At 41.6% G+C, this 23421-nt stretch overlaps 1 protein-coding gene across 1 annotated transcript; it reads right to left on the reverse strand.

The window, feature by feature from the left end:
- Positions 1-1554: 1554 nt before the first annotated feature.
- Positions 1555-19600, reverse strand: cwc25 (CWC25 spliceosome associated protein homolog). Its single transcript, XM_041173714.1, has 10 exons — positions 19479-19600; positions 18427-18599; positions 16410-16646; positions 13972-14041; positions 11962-12068; positions 10852-10921; positions 9424-9638; positions 8502-8591; positions 6146-6307; positions 1555-3256 (listed from the first exon to the last, which is right to left on the reverse strand). The coding sequence occupies exons 1-10, from the start codon at positions 19494-19496 to the stop codon at positions 3142-3144; spliced, it is 1257 nt and encodes a 418-aa protein (XP_041029648.1). The 5' UTR covers positions 19497-19600; the 3' UTR covers positions 1555-3141.
- Positions 19601-23421: the final 3821 nt, after the last annotated feature.

The following is a 23421-nucleotide window of genomic DNA, read 5'->3' on the forward strand; positions in this document are numbered from 1 at the left end:
TGACAGCCTTAGGCCCGTTCACGAGTTTGCATGATGTACAGCACAAGATTATCTGATCAGGGTGACCATTTTCCTGCACGATGCCTTTGATGCATCCTATTTCAGCATGAAGCTTGCATGGTGGGCAAATGGCTTGGGCCCTATTTACAAGGTTGGCGCTAAGACCAATCTTATAGCATGTGGAACTGTAAGAATCCCAATGCATATATTGACCGGCGAAGGTAGGCTTGCGGTAGACTGTGGTAGAGAATGCAGATTTCTCAACTAGTACGTTAAGGGCAGTTCATCTGCCTGCTCCATTTCATAGGTGAATTTGAGCGCAGAATGGAGCCCATTAAGACATGTAAGGAAACTGTTACATGAGGCTGCGGATTTAAATAAAGCAAACTTATCATCCACATATCGGAAATACAGGAGGGATAGGAGTTTAGGTGTCATTCCATCAAAGACACGTTTCTCATGGAACCCAACAAAAACGCTTGCGAGAGCTAGGCTTAGAGGTCATCCCATGGCAACGCCATCTATTTGGACATACATGGTGTCATTAAAACTGAACTACCTGAGTTGCAGAGTTCATTCGTTAAATGAATACTGATTCATGCAATGGTGGTGGGTCTAGATCGTCGTGACATAGTGCTGCAGCGCAAATATCTATGGCTTCCTTAAGCGGAACATTGGTGAATAGGCTAGCAATGTCAAATGAGCACATGGACATAGCATTGCTATCGATATGCATGTCCTGAATGGCCTTCACGTTCGCACAGCACCTTGGCAAAATATCTGCACAGCACACTTTAGGAAGAATGTTAAAGCTTTCAATCAGGCTCAGATCTAAAGGAGGTATTCAAATTTATGAGGGGTTTAGATGGGACTAAATAAGGAGAAATCGTTTCCTCTGGCAGGCTGGTCAGTAACCAGAGATCATAGATTTAAGGTAAAAGGCAAAGAGCGAGAGAGATGAGATGAGAATTTTTTTTTAAGCAGCAAGTTATATTTGGAGTGCAGTACCTGAAAAAAGTAGCGAAAGTGGATTCGATAATAACTTTCAAAACGGAATTGGATAAATAGTTAAAGGGAAAAAAATTTAGAAGGCTATGGGAAAAGAGCAAGGAAGCGGGACTAACTAGATAGCTCCTTTAATGAGCCAACAAATGATGCCTGAATGGCCTCCTCCTGTGCTGTATAATTCTAATCCTCTCCAGGTTGCAGGGTAGGTTCAGGAGACTGTCCCCTAACATTGACAAAGGGCATTTTAGAATGCACTGTTATACTGTGTATGAGGTGGATTTTACAAAATGGGAGCAACAGATAAAGAGATGTGCAACAGCTTTGCAATTATAAATGTGAGCACCCCCAGCTCTTTTTAAACCGTGACAGGGGATCACCAGCAGTACAAGATTCTTAAACACTAATACCACTTAATTGAACAAGTTCCTCCTGGACCATCGTTAAGGTTCACTCCCCATCGATCTGTATTTTGTACATTCATTACAATATATGAATGTATTATTGCATGGTAAAACTGACCAAAGGAATACTGAAAAATTTTGAAAACCAGTTTGAAAATGGTTTTACTATAATTTAAAATGTACAAAATAACCATAAAATTAGCAACTTCTGTGCCAATGAAATTTACTCAGAATTATACACAAGCTTTAATAAAAATATCAAATAAATCGCCAACCATTCTTGGTTATTTACAGATATTTTGTGCAAACAGATGAAAAGTGTCATTCTTGATAATATGCGCTTCAGGTAACCAAATACTGTTGATAATTATTTACACTAGATACAAGTTGGTGTAGCAGAATCCTGTGTCAATGTTCAGTAGAATTCAGCCTACTTCACCTCCCTACTGGCTTAGTGGGTATGTACCCCACTTGGTGTAGTTGTCATTGGACAAGGTGTCTGTGGGGAAAGAATGCTGGGTGTGGCCTATTTCATGTTTGTAATATAAGGCAGGTTCTGGCTGTTCATAACCTCACTAACCCCAATGGCACCAGCAGGTTAAGAACTTAAATACTCAAAGGGAGTGGCATGATGACAGTTTGACTCGCACTTCCTCAATTTGATCAACCTATTGGGAATGTGGGTAAGGAATTCCAGGAAATGAATGCAGTCAATCCAAAAAAGTCCTGGGAGGGGAAATTCATCTACTGGTTGAGAATTGGTTCAAAATAGGTGAAGAAAAGAAAATAATTTTTTTAAAATTCGCAATGGATGCACATCCAGATCTACCTATTATTACTCATCCTACACAAGTAATGTCCATAAATCTTACTTCCTGTTGTCATGATGTTTGGTAACACACTTCTATCAACACTTACTATTATAAAATTTGCAATGTCAATATTTCCTATTTAATTTTGCTATGTGAACTGTCACAATGTGGTTGCAGGTTTTGATCCGTCATCTGGAGTGAGGTTCAGAAATCTCTCTCCCAACTCTTATCTTGTAACACCACAGAAATTTACTATCTATATGTAACAATTTTGTGTATTGTGTGTCTGTGTATGTCACACCCCAGGTGTCGCATCTTGTTACAGATGTAATTTTTTTTCTTTGACAAGAGCCTGAAATTTACAAGCAGTTACAATTGCCCTTGGATTTCCCTCGGCAGCTTAAGGGTGGTGGCCTTAACAGAACAGGCCAGGTTAACATCTAAACACCAACTGTTCCTGACCCTGGGCAATCCACAGGGGATTTAATGGTCAATGCTGTAGGTTTGTCGCAACGATTTCTCAGGTACAAGTAGGGTAATTTATTGGGCTTTAGCCCTTTGTGGATCGATACTTTCAGTGAGACCAAACATTTTTGGTTGTGGTTGATTGTGGGAATTTGGGAGAGGGCAAAACCAATCTTAAACAAGGTGTTTTCTGTGCATTCAAGTCCATTTCCCTGAGCAATGGTAATTTCTAGGTCCTGATTTTTAAAAAAAAATATATAACATAAAAACAGCAATTGCTGGAAAAACTCAGGTCTGGCAGCATCTGTGGAGAGAGAGAAACAGTTAACGTTTGAATCCAAAATGACTCTTCTTCAGAACTCGCTAGATATTTGTCCAAGGGAAGGCTACCATATTTTCCACGTACTGTTTCCTCCTACAGAATCTCAGCTCACGTTTGTACTGTAAGGCCAAGTTCACTTCCTCATGAAGTTCTTCTCCAGGGCTGCAGGTGTCCGCTGAATGGAATGAATATTACGTTTCACACGATCTTCTACTGAAGAAGTTGCAGTACTTTGTAGCTTCATTTTGCTGCAAGAAAAATGTAAAAAGCGAGGTCCAGTGAAGTCTAAATCTGCAAATGTTTTTACCAACATGAACAGCTTTAAAAAAAAAGCACAACTTTTGAAAAAAATTTCCTTAAGCAAATCTGTGAAGTCACTGTGCAGCTTTGAGACTGGACAATTACAGGGGAATACACTGCAAGAATAAATGTTCAAAAGGCCATTTGTGGATTGCAATTATTTGAAGACAGTCTCTAAGATTCAATTGGAGAACTCTTGATCCTTGCTAAGTTGAAAAGCTTACCCTCCAAGTATCCCCACCCCACCAAACCTTTCCCCAGGAGTGCAGGTTCTTTTTGTTGGTCTCTGGGAAGACATAAAACATTGGTCCACTAACTATACATCCCAAACCCAGTACTTGAATACATTACTGCTCTAGAGCATTGTATAATCACATCATCCACTGTTATTATACCTTAATGCACTTAGGTACAAGCTAGTCGATTTCTCATGGTCTTGACTTTCCATGTGCCATTCCAAGTATAGTTTTGAGGTGAAGCAAGCAGAGTTTGGAGTGAATAACTAGATCAGGATGTGCAGATATATTCAATCCCTGTTTTAAAGTCTGTGTTTACTTTTATATAGTTATGTTATTTTTATGGTTATGTGTGAAATTTAGGATGATTTGGGAAGAAAATTAGCACTGCTGGCAAATAGAAGATTCTCTGCAGTACAAGCTGGAAAACACAAAACTGACTCTACAGCATTACAGACAGAAATATACAATTACAGTGGGCCAAATTCACATCAAATGTTTCCACCATAAGTGTGGACAGAGGAACTTAGGATAGGAAAAGGTTGACATAAAAGTGATAAAAACATGTTAACAGGCACTACGGTTTTATAGATGAGAATCTGACCCAGACTTCAAGTTTTTAATAAGATAGCTTCACTAATAGTGGGATGACACTTCACTAAAGCAACCCAACTAATAGGGACAAGAAATATCTAAAACAGAGCTATTATACTCCAAATAATCCACTGAATATAGACACATGGTTAAAATAAAGTTAGTAATTTTTCACGTCTTTCTTTCACAATTCCAAGCCGATTCCCAATTTCAGAACTGCGTTTGCTGAGCTTCACATCCCCTTTCACTCCTGCGATTTAACTCTTTAATTATCAACATGTAGATAATGTCATTTAGTTACTGGGACTGTCATCAGCAGCACTTGAGAATGGTGCTCATCATGTTCCCTTTTGTGAATGTTCTCCTATGGAAATGTAACTGAAAACTGATGCTGGGTTGGAGAGAGAAACAGCAAAACGTCCAAAACAATGTAAAAGCAAAATACTGCGGATGCTGGTTATCAGAAATAATAAAGTGCTGGAAAAATTTAGCAGGTCTGGCAGCATTTGTGGAGAGGGAGACAGAGAGAGACAGAGAGACAACAGTTCCGAAGAAGTCATATTGGACTTGAAATGTTAACTCTTTCTCTCTCCGCAGGTGCTGCCAGACCTAAGTTTTTCCAGCATTTTCTGTTTTTATGTTCGTCCAAAATAATCGGTTCCTTTGTGCTCACAGGATTCAACTTGCAAGTAAAAGAGATGATTCTAACTGTGACATTACTTAGGAACTTTGTTAATGAATTCATGGGGGGCAGTGGGGGGGGGGGGGGGGGAGAAAAGTCAAAATCCCACCTAAAACCAGGAAGCATCAATATGAAGAGAATCCTATATGAAATTATGAATGGTACTTGCGTATGACCTCGAGCGTCTTTACAAACCATTTACGCTCATATACAGAAAATATAAATCTAAGCTGCACAGACCCTTTAACCCAAGTTATTTTCTTTCACTGTTTAAAAATTCCAGGGAACTCACTATGTCTCAGTTAGTAAATGCACTGTCTAGATAGAATGGATCCACATAATGGTTTGTGTTGCATATACTGAACTCTAATTAGCCTAAGGCCCTGTGGCATGGACGATGTCAACTAGCATTTATATATTGCTTTTAACATAATGAAACATCTCAAGGTGTATCGCAGGAGCATTGTGAGGCAAAATTTGACAGTTAGCCACATAAGGTAACATTAGGGCATATTGGCTAAAGAGATAAGAGTTTAAGGAGCATCTTAAAAGGAGAGGAGGGGTATGGAAGGAATTCCAGTTTAGGGCCTAGGAAGTTGATCTGTCAATTAGGCACTTTACAGCATTTCAGCCTTAACACTTCACTAACTTCAGATCAAACCACTTTCACCGACAGTAAGTGCTGGTAACGGTTCTGCTGTTGCCATTTTTTGTTTCTTTATTATCCCATTACTGTTTGTCTTGCACCATCATTCCAACATGATCTAATCTCTCCTGCCCTCGACCCTATAAGACCTTCCCTTTTGTTCTTTCTTGCCCCACCTCTTTTCTACAGTTCTGCATTTGCTTGGAAACTTAAATCTTACTTCTTTCATCTCTGAAGAAAGGTCATCAAGCGGAAACATTAACTCTATTTCTCTCTTTCTACAGATGCTGTCTGACCTGCCGAGTGTTTCCAGCAAATTCTGTTTTTATTGCTTCACTATCCTGCTTGCTCTCTACTGACCTCTGCTGTAAAGTGTGCCAGTGGGAGTTGTGCCAAAACTAGATCAAATTGGAATTAAGGAGGCTGCCAACATTCATCGTCTATGACATGAAGGATGACCACTTGGCCAATGGTTCAGAGGGGACCTTGCACTCAAGGAGCCACATCCCAACGTAGCTTCAGAAGATGAGGGAAAAAAATTGAGATAGCAGCCAAAAAAGCACAAGTGTATCAAAAACAATGACAACCTCATAAAAAGTAAAAATCATGGGGCTGTCAAGAATCACTTACTGGTACAATTTAGATCGCAAAAAAGATCACAATGCCACTTAATACTTACTGGAGAAATTTTCCTTCTCCAGTATCACTTCGCTCCAGTTCCCGTTCTTTTTCTTCTTCCTCTTTGTACTGTCTGATGTTACATTGGCGAGCTTTGTCGTTCCATTTTGCATCCTCCATCATCTCTAGCCGCCTGCGTTCCAGCTCCTCTGCTGAAATTTTTCTGTAAAACCAAAGTACATGCATAGCACTGAAGTTGATCACCTTAAACAAGATGGGGAAGTGGCCGGCAGATGCAAATGTCTGCACACACGGGGTTTATTTCCCTATGGTGTGAAGCAAGCAAGCCTACCCCATCCAGATTCCCCATGTCTGATTATTTTGTTATAGATTCCCATCACCTGCTGATGACTTAGATTGATCTCTCTTCAACAGATATGATCTAGATCTCCCAATATTAGGGAAAAGATATTGGTGTGAAGCGAGTGCCTCTGGGTATATTTTAACAACTAAAAATGCTGAGATAGAAAACAGACTATGACAGTAACCACAGTTGGAAAGAGTGGGGTAGTGAGGACAATGAGCCAGGGCAGAGCAAATAGACTGCGGCTATCTTCACAAGTAGATCAGATGCACAAAAAGTGAAAGGGGCAATCTAAAATGAAGACTAGAACTTCGGCAAATGCACAGTACATCAGCTAGCAGGACAAATTTTAATGAAAGGTCACAGCTGAAGCATTCCTTCAGATGGCAATTAACTCAGTTTGTGTCCCCAGTACTCTCTTCTCCATTTTCACCTACACCAATTGTCCTCCATCTCCCAAGGCGTTCAAGAAGTGCTTTTACATTACCTGACTGAGAACATTGGTTCAAGACCCACTCAGTGAATTGGGAACGTGACCTAGTCTAACACCACAGTGCGCAAATGAGGCAGCGCTGCTTACCAGAGGTGCCAGCCTTCACAAGATGTTAAACTGAGATCACAGCGGCTTATGTACTGTTGAAATGTATTTGTTATAGGAAAAAATACTGGCTTTAACTTATTAACCAATTTGCAGACCTATAGTGCCTGATAGATGGGGCTGATTACACTGAGGGGTTTAACTGGCAGAAATAAAATGGGGCATCTGCTATCAGTTACATTGCAATAAAACTACCTTTCTTTTCCCCTTCACTATCAGGAAGTTTTACTCTACAAAAATCTTGACATATTAACTAACAAATTTAATTTTTCCTTGTTACAATCTTACAAGTTAAATTATATTTCTCTCTCTTTCTTAATACAAAAAAAAGCTGTTTGTTGAAAGTTTTGTATCCCATTTTTACCTTGCACATTTAATGTTTCCAGCAAGGCATAAATTCCAAATTATCTTAAAAGGTTTCTAAGAGAGGATTATTGTCCAAGGCAGATATTACAAACACACACTGTGGGTAGAATATTTGAAAAACAGGGAAAAATGAATATAAGCAGGAAAACAAAGAACCACATCTCAAATACTGTGTGCAGTTTTGGTCTCCTTATTTAAGGAGGATGTAAATATGTTGAACACGGTTCAGAGGAGGTTATCTAGATTGATACCTGGAATGAGTGGGTTGTCTTATGAGGATAGGTTGGACAAGCTGGGTTTGTTTCTACGAGTTCAGAAGAGTGAGGTGTGACTTGATTGAAGTATATAAGATCCTGAATGGTCTCGACAAGGTGGATAAGGAAAGGATGTTTCCTCTTGTGGGGAGTCCAGAACTAGGGAACACTATTTTAAAATTAGGGGTTGCCCTTACAGGACAGAGAAGAGGAGAATTTTTTTCTCTCAGAGGTTTGTGCGACTTTGAAACTCTCTGCCTCAGAAGGCAGTGAAAGCAGGGTCAATGAATATTTTTAAGGCAGAGGTAGATAGGCTCGTAGGCAAGGGAATCAAAGGTTATCGGGTATAGATGGGAATGTAGAACTTGAAACACAAGGAGATCAGCCATGATCTTATTAAATGGCGGAGCAGGCTCAAGGGGCCGAATGGCCTACTTTTGCTGCTATTTTGTATGTTCATAATGGAAATAAATTCAAAACTAACTTCTAGTGTATGGAGCTTAGGGCTTGTGTTCATTTGTATCCAGCACAACCGTTGCTACCTTGGCAGTCTTGTACTTGCTGTTAATTAACAGTTTACCTCAATCGATTTATTTTAGTTTTTCCCTCACTTTACAAACATACGAACAAGGAGCAGGAGTAGGCCATTCGGCCCCTTGAGCCTGCTCGAGACATGTGCAAGATCAAATAAAATGTCAAATTATATTTTTACTCCTTTTTCTCCATTTCAAATATTCCGTAACTAGTGATCAGTAATTATTTTACTGATGAATCTGAGAAATTATTTTAAAGTTAAATCTCCCTTCCCATTTCTATGGAGCTGCAGTTTCAATACCTGGACTGATTAGGGTAAGGCCTCCTATGGTAACCTCCTCTTGTTGGGGATGACTTTCGTGCTTGGACAGTTCCAACCTTGTCAGAGTACCTTCAAAAATAAAATCTTATTAGAAATGGTCTTTAACAGTTCCTCCAGTATCTCACTCTCTCGCATGGTATTGTGCACAGTGTCAGCAATGATTCAGTGGGTAACACTCTCTTGCGTCTAAAGCAGAAGGTTGTGGGTTCAAGTTGCATGCGGAGATTTGAACAGAAAACCTACATCAATACCCCAGTGCAGTCCTGAAGGAGTGTTGCAAAGTCAAAGGTGCCACCTTTCAGATGATAATTTAAATTGAGATGCCCTCTCGGTTAGACATAAAAGATACCATGGCACTATTTAAAAGAAGTGCAGGGGAGCACTTCTGGCTAATATCTATCCCTCAACCAACACACATGATTATCTGATCATTATCAAATTGGTGTTTGTGGGATCTTGCTCTATTAAATTGGATGCCATGTTTCCTACATTAAAACAGTGACTAGATTTGCTAGAAAGTGCCTTGGGATGTTGAGAGCTTGTGCAGGATAATATATAAAAGCAAATCAATATTTATTTTCTTTCTTAGAGACGGAAAATACCAGCTTGAATTCCTGAGCTGTTGCTTTCATACAGGCAACATCAGGAGCACTACATTATCAGCCAATGTTGGAAACTGTGCACATGTGTGCCTAAGGCAAGAGTACCGTTTCAGGCTCCACAATGAGGCCTTCTGCAGTTGACTAATCTGTCAGCACTCACGATCCAGGTTCATACTTGATAGGATGACAAGCTTATGAAATCCCAAAATGAGTCAGCAACTCCAGGAAAGGAAGAGGGAAAAGGGAAGAAAAATGATTGAAAAAAAAACAAAGCAGGTGAAATAAAAGAATATATTTACCTCGAATGCTCTTTTGAGTGTCTTGGAGGTGACCGTGACATTGATCTGGATCTTCTATGCCGTGAATCTTCACGTCTGATGTCTGTGTGAGATTGCTGCGGGACTCTCTGGGAGCGGCTTCCTGACCGTGACCTGGATCTGATCTTATGAGATACTTTAGCTGGGTCGGAGGATGGGGAACCGTGTCGCTGAATAATGCTGTGAGAATCTTTCACCTGCGTGGCAAACAGGAACAGGATGACTGAAGAGGCTGAATAAGTCATCCTATCATCTAACAATCAATAATACGAAAGAAGAAAATAGCAGGTTCTTAAACAAGGTCACTAAATTGTGACAAGATTGAAGATGTTTGTCTTGTAAGTCAAAGGCTAGTGCTTTCAATTGCCGAGCCCTCCAAAACATGCCAAGCAAAATATGACCAATCGTCAATCGTAAGGAAGTTTTTGTCTGTGTTAAACTGAGAAGTTTAGATAGAGTAATTAATATTGGTTGAAGAGTCGAGAGCCAGAGGCACAGATTTTGAGATTGACAAAAAGACCAGGGGTGACAAAAAGGACCAAGATCTTTTGCCCAATGGATGGCTAGGATTTAGAATGTACTGCACAATAGGAAGGTGGATACAAATGACTTCAAAAAGGGAATTGGGTAAATACTTGAAGGAGAAAGAATTGCAGGGACATGGGGAAAGGGCAAGCGAGTGGGATTAACAGGAACGCTCTTTGGTACAGTTGACTTGATGGACTGAGTGGTTTCTTTCTGACCTGTATATTCAATGATAAAATCTACAATTACAAGTGTTGTAGAGTCCCCATATGGTGCATTAAATCTTGATTCCAGAGTGAAGATTAAAAGGCATTTTTATCCTATCCCAGTACCCGTGCAATCACCTGGGGTCGTTGAGCAGATTTGATAGAGGTGTTCAATTATCATAAGAGGTCTGGACAGTGAAGTAGCGTTGGCTGGGCAGAAATTCAAAGGGCAAGTGGAACCACATCGGAAAAGTAAACCAACTGATGTGATTGGAGCACTTGAATTGGTTGCTTTCTTGTAGGAGCTTTGCTGATCTATTATCTCAGTGAATTGTATTTTCAGAATCAGAAAAGCATAACAATTGATATTTTTTTCTCCACTACTGGCAGATTTAATGTGCCACCCATTATTTATTGTGCGATATGAGAGCTTTGGTTGAATATAGATATGCACGATTACACTCAAGATGCAGCACTGCAACTTTAACAAAGGATCCATTCTAAAATTTAATAACCTCAGATAGACAATTAGAAGCAATAATACAAAGTTCACAGATAGTTGTGACAACCCTACAATATGTGACCTGTGTGGTTTACATTTCAATCGTAAGCACCTGTATTCTCGGCACACTCAAAATAACATAATCAAACAGTATCAGAAACAGCCACGAAGACAAACCTTCAAGCCATACCCAGGTAGCTTCTTCGGAACAGATGTGAATGATGGACTTGCAGCCTTTTCATGCCTTCTGCAATACAGTTAAGAAGAAAGGCGAATATTTACCTTATAGGAAAGAATTGCAATTTGTTTTTATTATTTCAATGCAAACTTGCCCAAACCTACGCCTTCTAGTAAAACAAGGGGTCCTTATACTTCCTTCATTTCATGCATTCTGTCATCCGGATAACTGTGCACCCCACAGGCAACTTTCAATGGAACATAAATAGGAATAACATCTTCTATTTATTTAGGATCTGCTGTGCATAAAACAGCCACCATTTAAGCTTATGTAATATGAGTCACTGTGCTACAAAGTAATTGACCGTATGTAAAACACAGACATTTGAGAGGCTTGGTAAGGCACCACATCAATAAAGAAAGACTTGTATTTATATAGCACCTTTCACAATCTCAATGCACTTGAGATGTCTCAACTCAAAGTGCTTTAAAAAGTTATTTTGAAATGTACTCATTGTAGGAAATGTCAGCCAATATGAGCACAGCAAGATCCCACACCAGCATTGTGGCAATGGCTATATAATTTCTTTTCAGTGATCTTGATTGAGGAACACGAGTAGTATAGCACAGAAGGAGGCCATTCGCCCATCAAGTCAAAACTGGTTCTTTTAAATAGCAATTCAGTTTGTCCCACTACCCTGCTCCTTACCCACAATCCTAAAATTTGTTTCCCCCTTCAGTTATTTAGCCAATTGTCTTTTGAAGGCTACTATTGAATATAGTGCATTCCAAATCCTAACCACTCAATACATCAAAGAGATCATCCTTATGTCACCTGTGGCTGTTTGCCAATCACCTTAAGTCTGATCGTCAGCCTTTAGCCATCAGAAACACCTTGTTTACTTACTCCATTGAGTAAACCTCCTCTTAGCCTTCTCTGCTATAAGGAGAATACCCCCAAACTTCACCATTTAACTATAATTTATCACCCCTGCAACCATTTTAGTAAATCTCTTCCGTACCCTCTCCAAAACCTGCATACCCTTCCTAAAGTGTAATGCCCAGAAGTGGGCTTGTGCCTGGGACTGAACTTATTTACTGATACCATACTTGGCTTTATGCTGCTCGTCAACACTGGGGCTAGATCGTCGATGTTTCTTGTGCTTCTTCTTCTTGTCCTTTTTCTTTTTTTCTGTTTTGTCCAAGTTCTTTTGCAACTTTAAAAAAAATCAGTCGTAAACTTATTTCTGTTTTAGTACAACAAATTTCTTCAATAAGGTTAAGATGTTCAAAAAAAAAAAGGCGACGGAATATTTGCAGGGCTACTGGAAAAGAGCCAAGGAAGTGGGATTTAATGGAAAGCTTTGTCAAAAAGCTCTTTCAAAGGTACAGATATGATGGGCCTCCTTCTGTGCTCTATGATCTCAACAGTTCACACTCAAGTTTGTAGATTTGTTTGAGAATTAGGTTGCTATAACGCTTCTTATTTAGGGTTTATATGAAGACAGCTCTTGATTCGAAATACAATCTAAAATTTCCCCCCATGCTATAGATATACTAAAAAACAAGGGGGAAAAAAAAAGCACCATATTTGATTTAACAGAACAAACCCAATTGTTCAGCCATTAAATGCTTGATTTCATATGAACTCAAACATGCAAGCTAGAAATGTCCCAGAATCAATCCCTGGCCTGTACTCTGATTCTCCTTCCTGATCACCAGCTGCTTAGGTTAAGAGGATGAGTATCAGGTGAGGTTTAGTTACAACTGCAATGCACTCTCTGATTGTGCAGCCTCCCACTTTCCCCATTTAGATCCACATCTGAAAAATGGCATTTGTGGAAGATGCAGGAAGGCAGCACGAGGCAAAGGCAACACATCTTAGTACAGTGCCTTCAGGAGGGGAAGGGTGAAAAAATGGGTGCAGGAAGTACTAAGTGTAAAAATAAAATTGAAGGAAAGTGTCATATCTTACAGCACTTCATAGAACCATCCCCACTACAAAGCGAGACCTCATTTTTCACTCCTTCCGACACAAAACGTGAATGCAAACATGTCGAGGTTTTGAAAATCTAATGCGAATAACCATTCGTGATTTTGCCAATTTCTGCATGCTCACATTCATTCAAAACAGATGCAATTTTAAAATTAAAATTGAGAAAACATACAGCAGATCCATCAGCATCTGAAAGAGAAATAATTTGGTGAGATCTGATAAAGAGGTCCTTCCTCAAATTTTGATCAATTTTTTTTTAAAAACTTTCAGATGCTCAGGAATCCAAGTATTTTCAGCAATTCTGATTTTCAGGTTATTCCTTTTGTCGCTTGCCTCTTGCAAATGGATTGGCTCGATTTACTTGAGGATACGCAAAGTGTTCATTTCCCAACACTTATTTGAATTAACAGGTGAAGGAGCCAGAAATTAAAATGTCGATCAGAGAAATGTTGATCACTGAAAAGGCCAACAGGTCCCCTGCCAGCCTCTCCTCGGGTGGTCACTGAGAATGCAGAAACAGAATGAAGCATGATAACCGTAACCAAAGCATTGTCTAAAAGGGGCCTCACTGAGACACAGCTGCAGACTCTGCGCATCAGTCAAACAGCTTCAAATCTGTGAAAAGACAATGGTCTGCAGCTGGCTCCATGCAAGCAGGTTGGAAAAGACAACTGCCTAGGAAGTGGTGAAAGGGATTTGACCAATCAGTCTGAAGTTAAAAATATTGTGATAAGGAGAGCAGAGATGCAAGAGAAGGGTGGGGGAGACACGCAAGCCAAGATCTGGGATCCTAAAGAAAAGTCCCCAGGGAACATCAGTGAGGAAAGTTTCTCCTTCTGTTCTGAGGATAGGTCACCATCACAGTCCAGTTGCATTCACCATTTTAAAGTGAATTTATTTATATATGGGCTGGAGTCATAATCAGCTTGAAGCAAAAAATACTGCATAATTGCTCTCATTTTTCAGCTGCTTCTCATTATTCACCTGTGGAAAGAAATGTCTGGACCATTTCTCTACACAGGTGAGCGAAACAAATACATTTAATGGTTAGCTGTAAGTTCCTATGTTCAGGAGCAAGGCATAAAAGGAAACCAAGACCAAATTCAACAGGAAGATCCACTTACTATTTCTCTGATCATCTTCATTTTCATGGGGTTAGTTAAAACTTCTCTCTTTTTTTCTTCCTCACGTTTCCTGAAGAACCAGTTTAAAAAGAAATCAATATAACAAGCAGTTTCTGTTAATGAAGACAAAATATTCAAGTGGATTAGACATGGCAGTGATTAAAGTAGAAGTAACAGGATCCCTGTCCCTCTTAGATTCCACGCATCATTTGAAGGTCAACAGGGTAACTTCTCTTCCTCCTCCTCTTCTGCCCACGAGAATCTGCAACTAGTTGCTATGTACAACATGCTTTCCGATATTCCCTCCCCTTTATGAGGAAGTACCAAGCATCTAATCAGTGAGATCAAGAACCCAAAAGAGGTACGAACATGCATCCTGCTCATATATTGCAGCGTGCAACAAGCTAATGGCTTTTCTTCCACCTTTCTCCTCACTACCCTTGCAAAAGGCAACACCTACTGGCATGTAGCTCACCAGCTCAAATTATTATTATTTTTATATGACAACCCAGACATTGGCCGAAGGCAGGCTATTTGACTGTCAATTTTAAAATGTTCATCCTCGTTTTCAAATCCTTGCACGGGACTCACCCCTTTCTATCTCAAGAATCTCCTCCCGTCTAACAACCCTCTGACATCTCTGTGCCCCTCCAATTCTGGACTCTTGTGCATCCTTGATAATAATAATTGGTCCACTATTGAGAACCATGACATCAGCTGCTTGGACCCTAAGCTCTGGAGTTTCCTCCCTAAATATCTCCACATCTCTAACTCCCACTCCTTCTTCAAGATGATTCTTAAAACCTACCTCTTTTACCAAGGTTTTGGTCACCTGTCTTAAAATCTCTAGTAATTTGCTCTCAAATTTTGGTTACAAGGCTCTTGTGAAATGTCATGGGTCGTTTTGCTATGTTAAAAGCACTTTATAAATGAAAGTTGATGTTGTTAGGTCAATATGACATGATAAGAAACTCAAAACTCAATATCAAGACTTTGTTTTTTTGCTATTTTTAAAACAAACTTTCTGATGAACCAAAAGATGGCTGCTACAAGTCACATGAACACAGGATTCACCCTTTGTTTTAGAAGCTACCAACAGCAGTTACAAGAATTCCCCACTTAGCCTGTGGAATCTCACACCTCATTGTACTGACCCCTTGTAACCATGAAACCAGGGGACTCACAGATTGAAACTCGTTATGGCTGCAGAACTGTGAGCAGACTCATCTCACCTGGGACTGTCCAGGTCCACTTCAAAAGAAGACCACTGAGGGACAAGATGGGACAATGGATGTCTTTTGCATCTCTGGCGGAGTGAGGGGGTCTGTCTAGACAATGGCTTCTTGACACAGGACCTTCAATGTGGATGGTAACAGCTAATGACTGGGACATTATCAGTCTGGAAATCAAAGCCAATTTCAGGCGTTGAATAAACATTCCTTTTGAAATCATTGTGGAGAAAGGTCACAAGACTTGAGTAACCATTTTGAGATCTCTATATTTCTTTGAGAATGGAAATCCTCAGACTGCTATTTTAACACAAACTGGAAAAGGTTCCAGCAGCCCGGCAGAGCAAGCAGCTCGTTACCACTCTCACTTCCTCGAAGCCTGCTTGATTTTATAAGTCTCTGATCAACACCTGCCAAGTGGTCTGAGCACAGAAAGCCCATCTTGCTGCAGTATCATTAATTTCAAGGATTTTCATATTGTCATCTCCAACCAGAAACTCATAGGGACTGAACTCCACCACAAAGGAAACACCCTCTGAATTTTGACTTCTCGGACTCTGGAAATCGCATGAACTAATATTCATTTTTGTGGTTCTTGTACTGTTGCTATCCATAGTTGTAAAACTCTTTTTTTCCCTCTCCCCCCACCCCCCTTTTAGAGTGATTGTGTGTGTGTCTGTGTGTATGTGTGTTGCGAACACTTCTCCCCTGGGTTTTGAATGTGAACTAAACTAACCTTGAGTTAATGTGAGTTTGCTGTGAGCTACTAGTAAATTGGATCACACAAACCGAGGGTTTGGGAAAACATGCCACAGCATACTTCAAAAATAATTCAAAACACCTTCTGCTTACGGACAGTTGGTGAAGAAGAAAGTACAGTTTGTCTGTCTCTCTCCTGTCCGTAACAACGTTCTCGTGGGCATTACACCTGATTCTCCAATTCCACATGTGCACAGTTTTGATGAGAGATTACTGAACTGCAATCAGAAAAGGAAACCATTTTTTTGTTAAAAAAAAAACCCCGCACCACCCTTCCCTAAAATAGGAGTCGGTCTGGAGCAGTCAGCTGAGATCAGCTACTTAAACACAGTCCAATAAGTTGAAGCAAGACCTTCTTAGTCTGTATATCTCAGCTCCAACACTCAGTGTCTTAACTTTTGTACCCACGTTTGAGTTGATGTGAATTGATCAGGGAACAATTTCTCCTACCTGATCATAAAGAGTGGATCTTCTCGTATTTTAGAAGCCATATCCAATGCAGAGTTAGCCCCTGTGGCTAAAAAAATAGAGCCAGGCAGCAACCCAGTTTCAGAAGAAGGCCCAGATTCTTCATCCACCATCTTGTCTGTAGCATATTTGTCAATGGGTCTGCCCAGCAAGTATTCCTCCTTGTTCACCAAACTGCCAGGTCCTTGATACATCCAATCAAGCCTATCTGACTTCTTCCTGCAGGCAACAAGTCAACAACACATTAGTTTTGGAGCACAAAAAAAAACAGGAGGCAGCCTCCTAGGAACTTCCAAAGTTCTTTCTATATATCCAGAGACTGTTCTGCTGTATCATGCAGCCAATATAAATAAATTCAATCCAGAAAGGTTGGCAAAACGGGAAAAGTCAGAAAATCATAGAATCTTACTGCAGAGGAGGAGAAGAAAGTCCTTTTTTAAATTTATTCTTTCATGGTACATCCCTTGCTGAATGGCTTGCTCAGCCATTTCAGAAGGCAGTTAAGAGTCAACCACATTACTGTGGATCTTGGAGTCACATGTAGACTAGACCAGGTAAGGACGGCAGATTTCATTTCCTCGAGGTCATTAGTGAACGAGATGAGTTTTTACAGCAACTGATGATAGATTCATGATCGCCATTCTGAGACTAGCTTTCAATTCCTGGTTTTATTAATTGAATTTAAATTCTACCAGTTGCCATGGCATTAGCCTTGGCCTCTGGATAATTAGTCCAGTGACATTAGCTCTAAACCACCACTGTCCCCTTTCCCCCATCCCGCCTGTGTTAGCTCTTTGAAAGAGCTATCCAATTAGTCCCAAAACTGCTCTTTCCCCAAAGCCCAGCAATTCCTTTTTGAAGGTTATTAATAAATCTGCCCTATGGTTACTGAACCTTCTACCAGTGGAAATAGTTTATCCTTATTTAATCCATGAAATTTTTTTATGACATTGAACACCTCTATCAAATCTCTTAACCTTCTCTGCTCTAAAGAGAACACCACCAACTTTTTCAGCTTCTCCACATTTTTGAAGTCCCTCATTCCTGGTACCATTCTAGTGAATATGCTTCTACAACCTCTCCAAGGCTTTTACATCCTTCCAAAAAGTGTGGTACCCAGAATTAAAAATAGTTCTCCAGATGAATGGCATTCTTCTGCACTGTTACAACTCCAAAATGCATACCCAGTGATTTATAAAGTTTTGGCATAACTTCCTTCAACTCAGCTGTAGATGCTTTCTGATACTTACATCAAGGCTCCAGCACCTTTTGCCACAAAAGGTTGGATGAGAGTTAATCCATCAGAAACTATTGATAAACAGGGGCAAAGAATGTAACAAAAAAACTAAACACTTTTCAATCTTTAGAAAGTCGGAAGGAATTCACCGTGGGGAATTATAAAGTAATGCACTTTGCGAAGTATAGTTTAAATACCACAATTGTGAAAAGTATAGATAATCACGAAATCTTAAGTCCATCTACACAAATCCTAAAATTCGGCAGGGAAAGTTGATAGTGTGGTCAAAAAACAGATGGGTTACTTGCCTTTAGATATAGTGGAATAGAATATAAAAAAGAATCATGTTAGAACTTAATAAATCACCAAATAGGCTGCAACTAAAGTATTCCAAGCAGTTCTAGACACCACACTCCAGGAAGACATAAAGGTCTTGAGAATGGTACAGATGAGGTCCACCAAGACAATACAACAGAACATTCAGTTATGTGGAAAGATTGGATGAGCTGGGATTGTTTTCCTTAGAGTAGATAATCTGTTTTTTGTCATGTTGATTGAGGGATAAATATTGGTCAGGACACCAGGGATAACCCCATGCTCCTCTTTCAAATAATGCCAAAGGGTCATTTCCATCCACATCTGCAGCCAGATGAGGCTTCAGTTTAACATCTCATACAATATTGCTCCTCGTCTATCAATTTCTCCTGTTGTTCATTTTGCAGTCAGGACCCAAACCTCACAACCAGAACTTTACCAACATACTTCAGGGCACCGCTATCCTCCGCATAGCGCTGCATTTCCTCACGAGCTCGCTCCTCGCGAAGCTCCCTCTGAAGCTCCTCAATCTTTTTCTTTTCCGCTTCATGTTTCTGTTCTGCTTTCCACACCCGTTCAACATTTTTCAGAGTCTGTGGGTGCCAGCTTTTCTTTAGATTCTGAAAGTGGCAGGCGAAATAAATTTCACTGCATTTCCTTTAACACATCAAAAAGATTTCCCCCTTTCCCCATCATTTCCCTCTGCCCCCTCCTCCCCTCTTCCCTTCTTCCCCTCCTCCCCTCTCTTCCATCCTCCTTCTTCCCCCATCCTCCTTCCTCCACTTCCCCTCCCATCCTCCCTCCTCCATTTCCCCCCATCCTCCCTCCTCCACTTCCCCCCCCATCCTCCCTCCTCCACTTCCCCCCCCATCATCCCTCCTCCACTTCCCCCCCCATCATCCCTCCTCCACTTCCCCCCCCATCCTCCCTCCTCCACTTCCCCCCCCATCCTCCCTCCTCCTCCACTACCCCCCCCATCCTCCCTCCTCCACTCCCCCCCCATCCTCCCTCCTCCACTCCCCCCCATTCTCCCTCCTCCTCCACTCCCCCCCCATCCTCCCTCCTCCTCCACTTCCCCCCCATCCTCCCTCCTCCTCCACTTCCCCCCCCATCCTCCCTCCTCCTCCACTTCCCCCCCCATCCTCCCTCCTCCACTCCCCCCCATCCTCCCTCCTCCACTCCCCCCCCATCCTCCCTCCTCCTCCACTTCCCCCCCATCCTCCCTCCTCCTCCACTTCCCCCCCCATCCTCCCTCCTCCTCCACTACCCCCCCATCCTCCCTCCTCCTCCACTACCCCCCCCATCCTCCCTCCTCCACTCCCCCCCCCATCCTCCCTCCTCCTCCTCCACTACCCCCCTCTCCCCCATGTTTAAAGGGCTGACTTGTTGTTCTAGGCCTCAGCCTCCCTAATAAATGTTAACAGTGCCTCCCACAGCAGCACCCCTCTCCCCGGGGTTATCTCCCCGTCCTCTCTCTCTCTCTCGCCAGAGACACTCACCAGGTCCCCGCCGCCCATCTCGGCCCCGCAGATCCGTCAAAGTCTCCCCCGGATCCGGACGCCGCGGCTCCGAGTCTAGGAGGATGAAGCCGGTGGAGCCGCCGCCTCTGCTGCCCCCTGGGCTGGAGGATACGGAACCCGTGCAACTGCTGCTCAAAGGAAAAGAAGTGCTAGAGTTCTCATGCTGCAATAACTTTTTTCCGGGATTGTGAGACACTCTGGACGCAGCATTGAGTTCAGCAGTTTTACATCATAATCTCAGCTTCAAATTTAGTTCGTTTCTTTCCTTATTCCTTCACTTTGCATTTGAACCTAAGGAATAGGAGCAGGAGTAGCCATCAACCCCAGAGCCTGCTCAACCATTCAATAAGATCTTCCCCTCTCCTCACTGTCCAAGGGCCCAAACACTCCTTTCAAGTGAAGCAGCATTTCACTTGCACTTCCCTCAACTTAGTCTACTGCATTCGCTGCTCCCAATGCGGTTTCCTCTACACTGGAGAGACCAAACGCAGTCTGGGTGACCGCTTTGCGGAACACCTTCGGTCTGTCTCCAAGCATGACCCAGACCTCCCTGTCGCTTGCCATTTCAACACTGCACCCTGCTCTCATGCCCACATGTCCGTCCTTGGCCTGCTGCATTGTTCCAGTGAAGCTCAACGCAAACTGGAGGAACAGCACCTCATCTTCTGCAAGGCACTCTACAGCCTTCCGGATTTAATATTGAGTTCAACAATTTTAGATCATGAACTCTCCTCAGCAGACAGAGAGCAGTCAACCAAGTCCCTAAATTAGATTACAACCTGAATGGATACAGCCATAACCTCATTATCCACACACCAAGAATCTTATCATGTAATTGGCAACCATCAATTGCAATTGTGTGCATTTTTAATTGAGAAACTTAAGTCAAGGGTCAAAGGTCACAGCATTGGACATCAGCAAAGTTGAACTTCAGGAGGGATGGAAAAGTGAAGGAGGCAAGTCAAAAGTAATGGTTAGAACTCTACCAAGTGGTAACACCCTCACTTCCGAGTCAGAAGATTGTAGGTTCAAATCCCAATCCAGGACTTGAGCACATGCGTAACCTAGGCGGAACTTCACAACATGACAGAGGGAACACTGCACTGTTAGGGATGCTGTCCTTCAGATGAGACACTAAACTCAGGCCCATCAGTCCTCTCAGGTGGACGTAAAAAAAGCCACCAGAACAGCAGCAGATTACACGATAAGATTCTTGGTGTGTGGATAATGAGGTTATTGCTGTATCCAATCAGGTTGTAATCTAATTTAGGGACTTGGTTGACTGCTCTCTCTCTGCTGAGGAGAGAGTTCTTTGAGGCCTGGCCAATATTTCTCTCTAACCAACAACACTAAAAGCAGGTTACCTAGTCATTTAGTTCATTGCTGCTTGTGGGATCTTGCTATGCACAAATTGGCTGTCCTGCTTCCTACATTACAACAGTGAAGGTTTTAATAGCATGGATACAGAGAAAATATTTCACTTTGTGGGGAAGAGCATAACTAGACACCCTCCATGTAGGATGTTCATCAAGAAACACAATGCAGAATTCAAAGACACTTCTTTACTTAGAGTGGTAAAAATGTAGAACTCACTACCACAGTCAATAGTTTGAATGCATTTAATGAGAAGCTAGACAAGCAAGTAAGGGAGAAGGAAATAGAGGGTTACGATTTAGATGAGGGAAGACGGCAAGAGGCTTCAATGAAGCATCATGGACTGTATGGCGCAAATGGCCTATTTCTGTGCTATACATCCCATGTAATCTTATGTAATAACTACGCAGCAGAAAAGTATTAATTGGTTGTAAAGTGCATTGGAACATCCTGAAAGGTGCCATATAAAATGAAATTTCTTTCTTTGCTTTAAGATTTAAGCACAGCAGCTGTTTGAACCCACAGAATCAGAAGCAAAGGCAATAATCACAATTTAAAATTGCAAGGAGCTAGGGCCAGAAAGACTTCTGTTCAATGTATTTCAGAGTCAAAGTGGGCAAATATCATGCAGTACTCATTAAACTGGTCCACAGGGGAAAGAATGCTCATTTTAAAACATTTTAATGTGCTGTTTAAAATAAAAATGGACATTATCCACTCTATCACAACTAAGTAATTAGCATTTTTCAAAAAAAGGAGAACACAGTGCGCACTAATATTTTATAAGTGCATATGGAATGCAAAACTGCAAGTATCCTCCACACTCCAGACCTCCCTGTCGCTTGCCACTTCAACACCCCACCCTGCTCTCATGCCCAAATGTCCGTCCTTGGCCTGCTGCATTGTTCCAGTGAAGCTCAACGCAAACTGGAGGAACAGCACTTCATCTTCCGACTAGGCACTTTACAGCCTTCCAGACTGAATATTGAGTTCAACAACTTTAGATCATGAACTCTCTCCTCGATCCCCACCCCCTTTTTTCAAATAATTTATTTAGATTTTTCTTTTCCTACTTATTTCCATTATTTTTAAATGTATTTCCATCCATTGTTTTATCTCTACCTTTTAGCCTATTTCAATCCCCCCCCCCCCCCCACCCAACTAGGGCTATCTGTACCTTGCTCGTCCTGCTTTCTACCCTTAATGTCACCTATTAGCACATTCCTTAGATAATATCACCACCTTCAACACCTCTTTGTCCTTTTGTCAATGACATCTTTTGGCTATCTCCACCTATCATTGGGCCTCTGTCCAGCTCTACTTGTCCCACCCCCTTAAACCAGCTTATATTTCACCTCTTTTCTATTTTTCCTTAGTTCTGTTGAAGAGTCATACGGACTCGAAATGTTAACTGTTTCTCCCTGCAGATGCTGGATATTTTCCAGGTATTTTTATTTTTGTATTCAAGAAGATCATCTGGCCTTAACTGCACTTTTCTGTATGTCCCCCATAACTCTTGACTGCTTGTCATTCAAAAATCTATCTAACTCAGCCTTGAATATATTCAATGATGCAGCCTCCGCTGACCTCTGGTGAAGAGGATTCTATAGGCACTATATCTAGGCACACCTTTTGTTTCTTTACTTACCGTGAAATCTTTTGACATTTAATCTGCTCCCTCCACCCTTTTATAGACCTCCCTTTACATTTTACACCCCACCCCCCCCCAAACCATTTACACTTTCTATTTTTCCTTGGTTCTGATGAAGGGTGATCATCAGCCTGAAACATTAACTCAGTTTCTATCCATCAATGTTGCCTGACCTGTGTATTTCCAGCAACATCTGTTTTAATTGCCATAAAAAATGTCCAGGAGATTCTTCAGTTTCTGGAGACTTCATAACAAGCCTGGAGAGTTGGTCACCCTAACAAGGCTCAGAAATCTCCCTTGCCCATCTTACAACCATCTCTGGGATTTTCCTCCATGCCATTCTGCATGGAAAAAAATCCCTGTGCTTGATGCACAGGGTGCCAACTTGCACCTTTTTTTTTCATTTGTTCATGGGGTGTGGACATATTGCCCATCACCAGTTTCCCTGGAGAAGGTGGTACTGACCCACTTTCTTGAACAGCTAAAGTCCATGTGGTGTAGGTACACCTACAGTGCTGTTAGGGAGGGAGTTCCAGGATTTTGACCCAGCGACAGTGAAGGAACGGCAATATATTTCCAAGTCAGGATGGTGAGTGGCTTGGAGGGAAACTTCCAGTTGATGGCGTTCCCATCTGTCTGGTACCCTTGTCCTGCTAGATGGTAGTGGTTGTGGGTTTGGAAGGTGCTGTCAAGGAGGTTTGGTGAGTTCCTAGAGTGCATCTTGTAAATGGTACGCACTGCTGCCATTATATGTTGGTGGTGGAGAGAGTGAATGTTTTTGGAAGGGGTGCCAATCAGTTAGGCTGCTTTGTCCGGGATGGTGTCAAACTTTTTGAGTGTTGTGAGAGCTACACTCATCCAGGCAAGTGGAGAATATTCCATCACGCTCTTGACTTG

This window comes from Carcharodon carcharias, chromosome 23 (assembly GCF_017639515.1).
Source record: "Carcharodon carcharias isolate sCarCar2 chromosome 23, sCarCar2.pri, whole genome shotgun sequence".
NCBI classification, from domain to species: domain Eukaryota; kingdom Metazoa; phylum Chordata; class Chondrichthyes; order Lamniformes; family Lamnidae; genus Carcharodon; species Carcharodon carcharias.